General features: G+C 41.7%; 1 protein-coding gene across 16 annotated transcripts in view; it reads left to right on the top strand.

Annotated features, from left to right (window-relative positions):
* Positions 1-14781, top strand: part of FOXP1 (forkhead box P1) — a 379251-nt gene that overhangs the window by 308175 nt on the left and 56295 nt on the right. For all 16 annotated transcript variants that reach the window (XM_071756305.1, XM_071756320.1, XM_071756311.1 and 13 more), the window contains 2 exons: positions 1161-1320; positions 7613-7817. In XM_071756305.1, coding sequence (XP_071612406.1) covers positions 1161-1320; positions 7613-7817 — 365 coding nt within the window. The remainder of the gene's footprint in view (positions 1-1160; positions 1321-7612; positions 7818-14781) is intronic.

The raw sequence follows: 14781 nt of genomic DNA, 5'->3' as shown, positions 1-14781 counted from the left end.
ATTGATGTTTTACACAACAAAAGTTTTCCTCCTGTCATTGTACAATAAATAAAAAGATATTTATCAAAACGCAAAGCCTTTCATGGATTTTAAAGAACAAAGCAAATAAAATACAAGATGAGCATGGAAGCAAAACCTGGAGGCTTCCTTAACTGAACAAAATTAAGGACTCTGAAGCCTGGAGTACTGTACATATTAAACACTCACATTCAAGTAAGATGTTGTTTGCTAAATTATGAATGTGTGTAATTAAAATCTAGTGGCTGTTTCTATGAAAGATTTACAATGTTATTTCATCGTTTGTCATGGCTAATTAACAATATTAGATGAAGTTTTTCTTCTTCAAAGGTCTGATTTTTTCTCATTTATTTATGTCAGAAGTGATAAACAGAGTAGTTAAAAGCTTCTCTGGGTACAGAAGTGAGAAAAGCAACATGTTCTTTTACACCTCCAAGGTTCAGGGTTCATGTCCCTGTGGAGTAAAGCAACTCCATCTTCTTTCTAGTGAGAATAATTAAAAATTTCAAAGTGCAGGAGTAGCAGCCTTAAATACAGCACAGAATTATTCTGAACATAACAAAAAGTACTGTGGGGCTTGACGGGTGAATAAGAGTGAGTACAAAATACCATAAATTAAGCCAGTTGTATTGCCTTTATAGATGAGACGACCCTTGTGTGAACAAGCAGAGCACACTGCAGGATTGTTTTTCACTACATCTAAGTGTGAATGTACTGGTGTGGTGCAATTCTCACACTATCCATATTCTTTGCCTCAAAGAATTGCCCAGGACTCTTCCCAGCTTCCAGCAGCATGTGCTTTACCCACCACTGAAATGCAGCTACTTCTGGGGTAAAACAGGAGCACAGGAACCAGGGGTGAAGCAGTAGCATGGACCAAGAAACACTGTGTGCATTTTTAATTGGGATGGCAGGAAGGATTTAGACAGGATGAGTTGGAATCACCTGCACCCCAGGGGTAGCTCTAGCACCTAAGCATGCTTTGGGCTTGCTCACCTGCTTCAATACCAGGTGCAACTGGTGGCTGCAATCAGAAGTTAAAGTGTGCTGAGACCAGGAGCCCTGTAAATCCACTGTTGGTGCTTTGCTCTGTATAGACAAATGTGCATTTTTAATTTTTTTCTTTTCTTTTTCTTTTCCAGCCCCAGCAGCAGCAGGTGGCTACGCAGCAGTTGGCCTTTCAGCAGCAACTTTTACAGATGCAGCAGTTGCAACAGCAGCACCTCCTGTCTTTGCAGCGTCAGGGGCTGCTAACAATCCAGCCTGGACAGCCTACTCTGCCTTTGCAACCCCTTGCACAAGGTGGGTGAAGGGTTTTGGAGCTGCTTGGTAAAAGAGAGAACACACACACACACACACACGAAGTTGTCGCTCAGTAAGGGAGATCTGGTAGGCTCATAAAATAATAAGCACAGAAAAATCCTTGACAGGCAGGGTGGACATGTAAAGATATATATTTTTTTTTTTTTGAGAGGGGCACCACTGAAGTCGTGGACTGCTCTGGTTGGCAGGAGGTGAGTGCTTTGGAGTTTGGATTCAATTTGCACAGCTACGGCCGGGTTGACGGACTCGGAGCTGCTGGTTGTGCTAATCTGAGCTTGAAATCCTTCACAGGAGGCATCTTAATCGATTCTTGGTGCTGGGTTCGTGGCTAAGGGGAGTGTGAGAGCCTCTTTTCCTTTCTGAAATGTGTTATTTGGGTTCTTTCTTCTTCCATCCTGGCAAGGGGCCAGGCACAGAGGAGCTCTGATCCACAGGCTGCTGAGCTGCAGAAATGTTGTTGCCCTTTGCTACAGCTGAGAGGGAGGGGTGGCAATGTCTCCTCTCCATGCCTGTTTACATGGCCTTCATTCCACTGCCCCTGTGCATCATAGCTTCGTTCCTCCCTCCACACTCAGGCAAATTGGGATTAGCTCTGTTTAATTTTAGTTGATGTTATTGCCAATTAGATCCTCCCACATCTTCATTCGGTCCTGCACTCTGCAAGAAATTTCTGCTTTGCTGGAATCCCTATTTGTGTTTTAAGATATTGGTACACTGAAAGAAATAACTACTTAAATCACAATACTTTCGACAGTGATTATAACATGGGGGGTTTATTCTCTCTTTTTTTTTCTTTGGCTTTATTTTGTTGTTGTTGTTGTTGTTGTTTTAAACTGGGTTTGTCTGGAAACCTTGGGATTTTTTGAACAGGTTTGCCTGAGTCCTGGCTGCTCTGATTAAAGCTGGTTGTTCAAAGTTGGCATGGCTCAGGGAAGGCCAGGTCTTTCAACCATGGTGCTGGTGATTCTGAATAATCATACCTTTCCCTTCCCTTGCCCCATAATAAATTTAAACATCCACCTCAACAACTTGAGTCAGCTCAGGTTGAATGATTGGGGCTCTTCAAGGCAGCTTGAGGGCTGCTACTAGTTGCTAAACCATGTAATGAATTTATGTTCAGCTTCTAGTCAGTTCAGCAGGGAGGATGGGACAAAATTGCTTATATTCTTCACCCTCCTTTTTTGTGTGTAGTTGCAGAAGAAGAGCAAGGTGGCTGTTGAGTACTGGTATGGATAAAGGGAGACAAAACTGAGGAGTGGAGTCTGCTTTGCCTGCCATGGTTTACTTAGGCTTATTTTTACAAGGCTTACAAAGGTATTTGAGCTTCCAACTCCATTCTTGAGAGCCTAAGCTTTTGAGGACTTGACACCTCCCTCTGCCAGACCAAGTTTAACTTCCCAGCATCCCAGAGCTGGACGCCTGGTCTAGACCGGTGCTGTGGATGAGTCGGAGGCTGATGAGCTGCGAGGTGGGACCTGGCTGGGAGCTTCAGGGTCAGGCTTGGGGTGGTAGCTGGTCAGGCACCAGTGATGTGGGGTGTGATGGGGAAAAGGCATGAAATGAGTCCAGGAAAAAGGGCACGTAGAGGAAAGGCCTTTTCTACTTGCAAAACGTTGTACCGTGCGTTAATTACGCTTCGGATTTATTGCTGGAAGCATCCCAGGCTGTTCCCACATACCCACCGGCCTCCAGCTTCAACCTTTCTAATTTTTCCCACAGCTCCTCTACTATTAAGTTGCCTCAGGAAGGTTCATTGTATAGTCCATCAGTTAAGCTGTCCAAAGGAGGGCAATTGGGCAGTGACAAGACACGCTCACGTGTAATGTGAAAGAAATGAATGTGGTGATGCATGAAGTGTAATCTGTGCGGTAACACGTCGGAGACACCAGTAGGTAATTCAGCAGTCCTGGCAGTGATTGATATGGTTAGCAGGGTAGTGTAACTATTAGTCCTCGTGAAGAAGTGTATTTAAAACCTGAAGGGGGTGCCTGCTTGCATGGATGATATAAACATAAGCAGAAGGGGCTGGTGCTTGCAGGGAAATGAGCTCCCACTCCTGAGGGCAGCTGGGGGCTTGGCGGTGGGAGGAAAGAGGAAGAATTCAGGCAGGTTGCAGTACAGCACCATATTTTATTACTTTATTTTTTTTTTTTTATCAGAGAGACGATGGCTTAAAACTGATGTCATTATGAGGTTTAAATCAACTTTCTGCTTGCTTGAACATGGTCACCTGGGTATGGAGGTACAAGGACACAAAGAGGTTGAGCAACTCTGTTTGTCTTTGAGCCGGTGATACCTGGGGTTGGGAAATTGAGTTCTGTGAGCAGTAATCTGTCAACTGTCCCCACAACATACATTTTTTAAACCTGTGCCTACATTTTCTTTCATAATGAAGGGGACTAGTTGTCCTGAAAAATGCAATGAAGTGCCAGAGCTATAGTTTAAAATAATAAGGTAATGGACACTTCTTATTAAGAAAAAAAAATTACATGTATCATGCCCTTTTGTTTTCAGAACAGTTTGCAAGACTGATACAAATACTGTAAATGTGCATATAAAAAGAATAAAATAATCTCTCTAGGAGCTGTGAATCCAGTTAAAAGCATTCTGCTTTTATTCTTAAGTATCCATAATAGTAATAAATGTTTCAAAGGAGAGAATGCTACTTTGTAAATTATATTTTTGTTAGGTTTTTAGAACTAATACATTGTTTAAAGCTGTATTTTAGTTTCATTTTAGTTTTTAGTGCTGCCTATTGTCTTACAGAAAATAGCACATCCTTTAATGTTTTTTTTTGCGTGTGTGTAATCTTTGCTGCTTTTTTATTTAGACACATCTATAATCTAGACTTTACATCTGTACATACTAGCAATTTAAAAATAAACCCATTTCAGCAGCGTTCTGAGCTGGGAGAGCTAGATCTTTAGTATCTGTAAAATGAAACTGCAAATCACACTTCAGATCAGCAGTGAGTGAAAAATAATAGGACTGAGACATCTGGGTGCCTGATTGCTCCTGTAGATTTGGCAGTTTCAGGGCTAAATCCCGTTACCAGTTCGTACGAAGTTGCAGCTCAGGCAGCAGCGATCTCGGGTAATTGCAGTGCAGTTCTGGGAATCTGACTTAAAATTTAGCTCTCACTGTTAAAATGAAACTCTTAAATGGTAAATTACATAATTTATTGCGAGTGTTCATGGATCTATTTGACTTGCTTTTACCATTTGTTCTGTAATTTTATTTAACCGTTTTGCCAGGTGAATAATGAACATACCTTTCAGCTGCCCAGTGTGACAGGTTACTTAGGAATTCTCTCCAGAATTATTCTAAAAGAACTAAATTTGGGGAAGAGGAAGGGTGGTGGTTTTTTGTTTTGTTTTTTTTAAAATTTATTAATCAAGTGATGTCAGTAATCTCATTTTTAAGCAATGGGTTTTGTGCAGTTGCATCTGACATCATGGTTAACTCTTTAATGAAGTCCTTCTCATTTATCTCCCAACAATTTTTCCCCCACAAAACTGAATGATTCCTATTTTATTTATCTTGTAATTAGTGCTAATATGAGTTACACTTGTAGGGGAAGTTAGACCAAACCCATTGACTTCTAGAGGATTTGCTGTGAGATACAAATATAATATGTGTGTGTATTTTAATGGCTGTAACACTTGCAAGCTTATCCCTCAGATAAAAAGGAACATTAGGAAAGGAACATCTACTAAAACATTAGTAGATCCAGAAGGTGCTGGGGGGGAGAAGAGGAACAAGGAGAGGAGAGTGGGTGCTAGCCTGACTCTTAATTAAAAACCTGTAGAAATCCAGATGAGGGGACGGTGGCAAAAAAAAAAAAAAAAAAAAAAGGCAATTTATTCTTTTCCTATTTGCTTATTCTGGAAAATAAAAATAGGTGTCGACTCATATGGTCTCCTATCAATATGTTATCATCAACAGACAAGTCTATTCACTATTGTTTCAATTGAGTAAACAGTGGTGTAAGGGTCAGCCGTGCTCACAGGTAATTGTTAGTGGGCAGACAGTCCTGTCAAGCGTGTTAGCTAAAAATACATCCCACACTGTCACTTTGCAAGGTGTTTGAAAATAATAGCCTCCATACAGGAAAACAGGACATAGGCTTGTGTACTGACCTTTTTCTTTGTTTAATTTGCTCAGGGGTTCAATTTCAGGGGACAAGTAATAATTGAATATGCCTAATAAGTAAATGCTCATTTGGGATAAAATCCATCAAAATATAATTGGCATGTGGGTCTGCTGAAAGGGAAACTGACGTGGCTTTAGAGAAGTGGATGTGTCCTAAGAATATCTGATCTCTTAATGTATAAATTGAAGCTTCTTTCATAATATATATTAATTGCAGATACTTAAGGATTTTAGCATTTTTTTGTAGTGAACCCGTTACCGGAGACCAACTGTTTTTGTTAATGCTACTCTCAGAAAGGCGGGGAAGGTTATTGGTCTGTCGTGCAATAATTTACTCCTCTTTGATATGCAAACGATCCACGGTGAATATAAAAAAATCCTATCAGACTCATTTCACAGTTCTTAACCACTTAGATTCTCTGGAGTCTATCGCCTCATTAGACCAGTGCTCTCCAAAGCTAGCATAATTAAAATCTTTAACAGTTTAGCAAAGTAAAGATGTTTGGCTGATCACGTTGAGATGATTATCTATCCATTGTATTCTAAATGACAAAAATAAATTAAATTTAGACCTTGGCATTTTTTATTATGTGTTTCAAATGAATATAATGCATACTGCCTCTCTTTTTTATTTATTTATTTTCATTTCAGTACCTTGGGTTTGGTGAGATACATGCCTGTGTGAGCTGGTTCTATACACACAGAAAATGGCAGGTTCCTTAGGACAGCTCCAGCACTTACAATGAGCTGAAACAATGAACAGTCATCCATAAGATGATCTGGCAGCACAATGATGAGAAACCTCTTCCAAAACATACAGACACTGGCTTTAATGGTTATTTTTTTTTTCCGCTGAATATCCAAGCAAGGTGTCTCTACTGCTATTTTTTTTTTTTTTTCTCATGGCCTTCTCTGGAAGGGCAGTGAAGTCTTCAGTGAGAGGACTTGATGTGTTTGATCATGTCACAAACATCAAGCTTTATCCAAAACCCTGATCTCAACGTGAGCCCCTGTCACACTGGTGCACGTGGTTCCCCTTCCTGGCCTGATGGAGTTTCCAAAGTTTTCACTTGCCTTATTTATTGGGTGTGATGTCCTAAGCCTGGTGTCCATTTGGGCCCCAGGAGGAAAACAGTTATAATTTTTAAAATTATTTTTATTTCTTGAAGCTTACTTTGTTTTCATTTTAGTTTTGAATGGCTCATTAGCATCGATTTAAGAAATGACAGTAATAATAGTGTTACTTGTATAGAAAGTTATACAGTTTTTCAGTAGACACATCCATCAATTAAGTGAGCAGTTGGAGAAACCAAAATTAATGAGAAAGATAGGTGTGTTAATGAAATAATCATAGTATAATCAATTTGACTGTTAAAATTTGAAAAGCATTTCAGGAAGACAATATGAATTCATAATTTATGTCTAAAAGTGATTAATAAAAACTGTATTTAATAACAAAGCTATTTGTCATCATTTAAAACTTAAGCACAAAATTAGTCATATTGTGGTTCCTGTTGTCATAATAATAAAGCTGAGTATTTTATTTTTTTCCTCAGACCTTCCTTTCTTTTAAAAACAGGCTAAAAAGTACTCACTTTGATTAAAAAAAAAACAAAACCAAAACAAGACAAAACAAAAATCTATATTTTAAAATATATAAATAAATTTCTAATAGTAGATTCTAGAGTAGCCCTTGGCCACCTTTGCTGCCAGCCTTGCTGTGAGCTCAGGGCAATTTCTGCCTGACTGGGGATTCTGGAAATGGGCCCTCTGTAATTTTAATTGCAAAAAATAATAGTAATAATAATAATTAACATGGAGATTGGGGTGGGTGGTGTGTTGTGTGTACCCCCCCTGCCCCACACGCCAGATTTGGCAGGACACAGGTGGTGCAGGTGTCACCCCAGCACCTTCAGCAGAGCCCTGCAGCGTTGGGTATCAGCCTTTAGTTATTATTATTATTATTATTAAAAAAAAAAAAAAAAATTACTCACGCAACACCACACGCAGAGGCAAAACTAACACTAGGCTTTGTTTACTGACTCTCTGATTTAATTACTGTTTGAAGACGGCCGAATTAGCTGTTAATTGATTTAATTATCCAATTTGTTTGTTTCAGGCATGATTCCAACAGAACTGCAGCAGCTCTGGAAGGAAGTGACAAGCTCGCACACAGCGGAGGAGGCAGCCAGCAACAACCACAGCAGCCTGGACCTGTCCACCACCTGCGTCTCCTCCTCCGCCCCATCCAAGACCTCCTTAATCATCAACCCACACGCCTCAACTAATGGACAGCTATCAGTCCACACTCCTAAAAGGGAGAGGTAGGTGCCAGAGGGGTTTTCCACCCAGGAGCATCTCGGAAAAGTCTGCAACATGGTGGCAAAATTGTTGGGGACGGTGGCCAACAGCCTTGGCCTCTGTTTTGTCCTCCCCGTCTCGCTCTGCCTGATTTTGGCTGGGTTGAATAGAATCTCCACTGGGCAGAATATGTTCCTTTTGTTCTGGTCTTTATGGCTTGTTAATTGGATCAATGTGGGCACAATTAGCTAATTAGAAGTGCATTGGATAAGCATCTTGGGGGAAGTGTGAAGAGTGTAAACCGGGTTTTTTTTGAGTTTTGCATCCCGCGTGGTATGGTGGTGTTTCTCTTGGTGTGTTTTGGGTTTGCAGGCTGGAGGTGAGAAAAAAAAAATCTGTTGGTCAGCACAGGCTGTTTTGCCACCCATTTTTCTGACAAATTTCAGTGCCCCATCTCATCTGACCCGTTTGCCTTTTTTCCTCTGTATTTTCCTGCTTTCACAAGAAAGGATAGGCTTGAGTTCACCCGGTTTCTCTAAAAACAAAGTGATTTTTTTTTTTTTTTTAAGTTGTGATAAAATTTGCTAACTGGTGTTGTTTGGCTTTTAAAAGTGTGAGTTAATTTTTACTTGCTAGGCTTGCATTGTTAGAAGAAATGGCTTAAAATCAGGGGTTGTCTGTTGATGTGCTTCTCGGCGCAGGCTCTGCTTTATTCCAAAGGATGCTTTATTGCAGGTTTGTTTCTTTACACCCCCAGGTTTCACTGAGGCATGTCTAACAACATAACTTTTGCTTACGGTGAGATAGATGGGGCCAGGAGCTCAGGCTGTGGGTGCCAGCACCTGCTGCAGCTTCAGCATCACTGCCAGAGGAGGAGGAGGAAGAGGAGGGGGAGGGGAAGGGTCCCCGAGAACGTGGGTGCAGTGGGGAGGGCAGCTCTTCTTTGCATTCAGGAGAGTTCCTTTGCCCATCTAGAAATGTTAGAGCAGACAGTAGTGAAAGCTGGATTTTATGGAAACTGATGGCTTTGTCTTTCCGTTCCTCCTTTCATTCATTAGAAAGAGGATAATGGAATTTTTAAGCCATAGAGTTTATATTTCTGCTAGCCTGAAAGTAGATTGATAGGGAAGCTGTATAAATACCTCTTATATCTTTCTAATATTAAGAAAATAGTGCTGTTGGGAATAGATGTATTTTAAAGGGGAGCACACCACTGTTGGAAAGAACTGCTCTGTGGGTAAGGCAGCATTTTATATCCATTGCAGGGACATGTGGGGGAACATCAGCATATACATTTATAATGCATGTAAGTGTCAAGGACGTGGTTTTCATGAAGACTTACATGGGATTCTAAAAACAATTTGATGCTTAATAAACAATTAAATTCCCCCTTTGCTGCACGGAGAGCTGAACAAGATGGGTTTGTGACTTTTCAATAAATTTTTTATCTGTTTTTCTTCCTGAGTGTATGAAGTACAAACCCAGGCAGTGAAGTGGGTTTTCCTTTCACTAAAGAGAGGCATGTACTGTCTGCAAGTGGCAGTCTCACTGAGGAAGCACTGTGCCTTTGCTGTTTAGTTTGAAATGCAGTGGAAATACAGGAGTCTGCTCTGAAGTAAGAATTTTCTCTATGTATACTGTCAAACAGAACTTGAAATCCATGTGTCTGAGTCCTGTATTGGGACCTGGAGATAACGGGGATCTACAAACAAGGGTTTTATTAGTAAATGTTTTTTTTTAGTATTATTATTATTAATAGCATTATTAGTATTATTATTGTTAGTAGTAATATTTATGTTTTTATTGGTAAAGTTCCAAATAAATTAATTAGGAAGGCATAAACATGCCATAGTATTAAGACTTCCCTAGGTTAGAAGACTCGGTGGTTGAATTGGTAGCTGTAGTGTTAAAGCTTGCCTTTATACTTTTCTTACATATCTATTGAGTTCTCTACAACATCCAAATACAAAACTAGGTATATTTAGGAATACAAATAAGGCAGTTAGAGGCTTTGCTTTATCTTGCCTCTTATTTGGTACACGGAGGGGTTTACACCACCCATTTGCTGCGGTGATTGAATTACGTCTTTATCCATAAGTCGAGCAGGAGACTACACACAGAATGCCTCCTGATGCACTTAAGGGTTCTGTTGCAGTCTCATCAGGCAGCGTGGTGCCTGCCTGAATTTCATATGACACAGAAACTTCTCTTGTTGAGATGTGTTGCACTCGTTTCCTTTCTGCAAGGGTATTTATCTCTAGGCAGGGCATTTGGGGTGTGAGCGAGCAGGGAGGCGAGGGCTCTGCTGTGCTCTGCTCTCAAATGTATAGATTTGAAAGCTCACAAAAGGGGTTATTGTAACTTCTGTACAAAAGAGAGAGCGCAGGCATGAGCAGGGTTTTGGTAATTTTTTGGTTGATAAGACTAGAAAAAATCATGGGTTTGGTGGGAGCATGAGTTTGCTGGACTTAGAGTGAAGCCCATGTATGGGCTGGTACCCAGCTGGTTCAGCACAGCCAAGTGGACAAATGGAAGGGGTCTCATGGAGGTGGTCCCTGGCCCAAGCTCGGGTCAGAGGGGGCTGTCAGCAGGGCTCCCAAGGGAGATCACAGCCCTTATATCTCCCACCACCACACCAGTCAGCAGCTTGGGCTTTTTTTTTGGGTTCTGACTTCCCCCCTCTTTTTCCAGCACCTTCTGTGCAGCTGGCTGTTAGCTTTGGTCTGATACAATCAAGAGCTATTTATTTAGATTTAAACAACAGTAAAAAGCACATAGTAAAATCTGTAAGTGTCCTACCAGTTAAGCACAGCTACATCGTAACAACTGCCCAGCAGCAATAAATAATCATATACAGGTAACATTAACTTTTAGGGTGTGCTGTAAAGCTGTTTCCCCTCACTCCCCCTTCCTCTTGAGCTTTCAAGAAGGAGTGGGCTACAGGAGAGAAGTTGCTTATGTGGGAGTTACTATCATCATTGTCATCTCTGGGATGGTTCAGGCTGTGTTTTTTGGGGCTCCTGATCCCACAGGTCAGGTCGTGAGTCTTCAGGAGGCAGGAAACACAGGGGTGACAGCAGCAGAAGCACCTGTGTGAAAGCCACTGGGCAAGCAGCAACTCTGTTAGTGTAGGTCTTGGGTAAAAACACCTTTTGGTTATAAACAAGGGGTTTAAAATAGCAGGAGAAATAGTCTTTGGCTGCTCAGCATGCCCACGTGTCACTGTGCCACGAGCCCAGCCTGCTGGTTGTGCACAGCAAAGCTTCAGTCCTGTTCGGGCTGTGGGGACACAGCTCTGGTGTCACCAGTGATGCTGCCCATGCTGGGGCTGCATGGGGCTGCCAGGCTTGGAGCTGAGTGACAGCAAAAGTAAAAAAACCAAAAAAAAAACCCCAAAACAAAAAAAAAAGTGAGCAGCAGGCAGGGGTCCATAGCCACCCCAGGATGTTTGAAAAGCAAAAATATGTTCAAAATTAGGAGGCATCTCTGCTCCTGGGAAGGGGCCAGGGAGCGTGGTGACGCTGCTCTTGTTTCTGCGTGCTCTGTGTGTGTGGCTTGCATGGGAATGAAACAATTCTAGCCATAAATAATGGGTTAATGCTTTCATTCATTTGGGTTTTAAATGTATATTACATCTATGCTTTTGTCCCACATTTTGCCCAGTTTCTGTAAGTAGCAGCAGCAGCAGCTCTGGGGTTTGGTGCACAGCAATCTGTTAAGGAGATAAATAATCTGCTTTGGCATGACACTCCTACTCTCCTCTTTAATTTGTCTTACACAAGGAAAATTATAATTAAATCATTCAGGGTAAACCCTTGAGTGTAGAGAGGGAAAAAACACACTTTGGTAAAGATTGCCAATAGAGACCAACTTCCCTGTTGTGCCGTGCAGAGACATTTATCAATATTCAGCACTATTAAAGAGAGAACATTTCGTGTGATTTGTGAGGCGGATGCCAAAGCTCAAATCAAGGCTTGTTAAGATCCTTTCCCCGTGCAATCATGGGCATTCAGCATCATTAGAATTCAGCACTGACTGTGTGTTTCATGCTTTGATTTTACTCAGACAATTTAATAATGTTTATTGTGCTGATTATATATATAAATTCACTCAATGCAATAAACATACCTCAGTCGTCAGTACCCTAAGGGAAATATTTAGTTATAGATACTTGTATTCACTCAGGATAAATGAAAGTGAGACCATCAACAGCATGCAAAGCTCTCATCATCTTATCAGCTCTTGGATTTCTTCAATAACAAGTATTTTCTCTAAAAAAGTAAATAAATAAATAACTGGAGCCAGTTAAGCACATCTGCTGTGCTTAGAGATGTCAAGGACAGTACCCCCTTTCCATCTTGTTCCACTTAATTTATTTACAGAATATATTGGAGAAAGCTTGATGATTTTCTTAAGAAAAATTGCAAAACAAAGCAAGTGCATGCCCTGTCACTTCAGGTGACTACTAACTTCACAACCTGAGGAGCAGTGGACATCCTGAAAGCTTTGTTCTTGGGAATATTCCTGTTGTGGGAAGGTTTGGAAAAGAAGAATGGGGCAGAATTCCTCAGTGCTTTGCGGTGAGCAGAAGTTTCTTGAGCTGGGAGGTCTGGGGGTGCTCTGGGGTGGTGCAGACACCTGTCTGCTGGTCCCATCCCCTGGCACCATGCTGTGTGGATGGCAGTGGCCATGGGATGATGGAGGCTGCATGTAGCAAGTGGGTTAACGAAGGTCCAGACCTCTTAATTTGGGAAGTGCATCTGTTTGCAAGAGGTAGGGTGAAGAGTTGGAGGTAAAGGCTGTGTGTCCAAGAGACCTTTCTCCATCTGCCAGTGGTCCCAGGTCTGTTCCCCATTCTCTTGATAGCCTTTCCAACCATGCCTGATTCTTGTCCTTCCACACAGGCAAACAGCCATCTTGTAGGAAAAATAAATGAGATAAACAAGGGGATTTTTAGTGACTTTGGCTTGTGGGCATCACAGGAGGAAGAAGTCTGGAGAAGGCTCTGAGAGAAGTGAGAGGAATGGTGTGGCAGACCATTGATCTGCTGGTTTAGCCTTGACGTGTTGTTTCACTGTTATCTTCCATGCCAGCTGATCAAAATCCCAAAGCCTTTAGATGAGGGCATTAGGATTCAGCACAATTAAGAATTACAGACCTTGGTCCATTGCTAATGCTCGAGATGAAAAAGTTCAGCCTGCAGTCCATATGCTCCCAGGGCCTGATCCTCTCCTGCCCTTCCTCTCTGTGCAGTCCCTGGTGTTTGTTCTGCACTGGTGCCAGCATCAGATCTGCTCATCCATGTCAGCTCCTCTCACTTGCTCTGTGCCATTGATTTTAGCTCCTTAGAGTTTGCTCTCATAAGAGTTTCATTAGATAGGTTACCTCAAATCCATTCTCTGTTAAACTGGTGTTCCTGGGGCCTTTTCTAGAATCCCAGACTGGTTTGGGTTGGAAAGGACCTTGAAGCTCATCTCGTTCCAACCCCCTGCCATGGGCAGGGACATCTTCCATTAGCCCAGGTTATTCCAAGTCCCATCCAACCTGGCTTTCAACACTTTAGGAATGGGGCATCTACAGCTTCTCTGGGCGACCTGTGCCAGTGTCTCACCAGCCTGCTCTCTGCATGGCTGCTGCATTTTCTCATCACCCCTCATGTAGGTGTGACAGCTGTGAGGCTGGTTGTGCCATTCAGTAGCAGTGACACTGTGCCAGCCAGAGCAGGGAGCTGGCTCAGACCTTTCCCTTCCATATTCAGGTAAAACCCAAAGCACCCCAATACCTCATCTCAGGGTGCTGCCAAAGAAGTCACCACTGCTTCCTCATCTGAATCACTTCTCTGTGTAATCATCTTTGAAAAAGTATCAACCGTGGCTCAGACCTGGAGTTGCTAATCTTCAGTTTGAAGCCTTATCAGGCACTTCTTGTTGGTTCTTCTCAAATTCAGGTGTGTAGCATCCTTTGCCTTGCTCACACTGAGCCCCAGAACTCCTCTCCAAACCACTTGTACAATGCACCACTTGCTCCTCACTCTGCCCAGGAGCCTGTTCATCAAATTAGGCTTTTCAAAGAAGTTTTTTTACTAAACCCTGGCCAGTTGTTGACTAGTTTGTTTTATTTGTTTTTTCCCTACAACAGATGCAAAATTCAGATGTGGCCCTTTGCTGGGTTTGACCCTGCACTGCCCTGGGGAAGCTGCCCCAGCACTGGGGAGCTCCTGCACCCCAAGCTCACTGCATTCTGTTCCCAGCTAATAACTGTGAGTTGTACAACTCCAAACACTAAGCTAATGTATCAAAAAGCACTTAAAATAGATTGGGTGAGCCTTGGCAGACGCCTGACAGAACTTCTCCAAATTTTAGCATATGTATTGTTTTATTCCTCCATCTGGCCAACAGATCATTGTTTGATATCGGAGTGCTTTGCATATCTCCTCCCTTTTCTTGCAACTGAGATACTTACACGTGCATTTAATACAGCTTAATGCTATTTTTACATACCAGAGAAATAGCTGATGGCTTTCTGTTAATTGCATGCACTTTGCAGTTAAACTTCTACTAAAACATTCCTGTCTAAATACTTTAAAAGTCCAATGAAAATTTGTCATTTTATTAGAGGTGTTTATGTAGTAGTCTTAAAAAGGGACCTGTTTTTGGTTTACTGCACCGTGGATTCCTGTTTCTTTTTATTTCCTCCTGTGTGCAAGTTACCTTCCTCAGCATTTGCTCAGGAGATCCCAAAGAGCTGAGCAGAGAGCTAATCAAGAGCAGTGTTACTTTTTTATCATACATCTCACAGCCTGAGAGTGGAAAAGAAACACCCTTGAAAATGCCATAAACTTAGAGGAGAAGTTAGGTGGTTTTTGTGACTGTGTTCTCTGCTGTTCAATAAAAATTGAGTAGTTAGTATGACAGCTGTTGTATCATGTTATATTGTACTGCTAAGATATTGAGTAGCATTTAAAGTAAAACTCCACCATTTAGCTGT

Source organism: Heliangelus exortis, chromosome 12 (assembly GCF_036169615.1).
Source record: "Heliangelus exortis chromosome 12, bHelExo1.hap1, whole genome shotgun sequence".
Classification (NCBI taxonomy): Eukaryota; Metazoa; Chordata; class Aves; order Apodiformes; family Trochilidae; genus Heliangelus; species Heliangelus exortis.
Note: the sequence above shows the minus strand (reverse complement) of the source record. Positions and strands in the feature narration are given on the sequence as shown.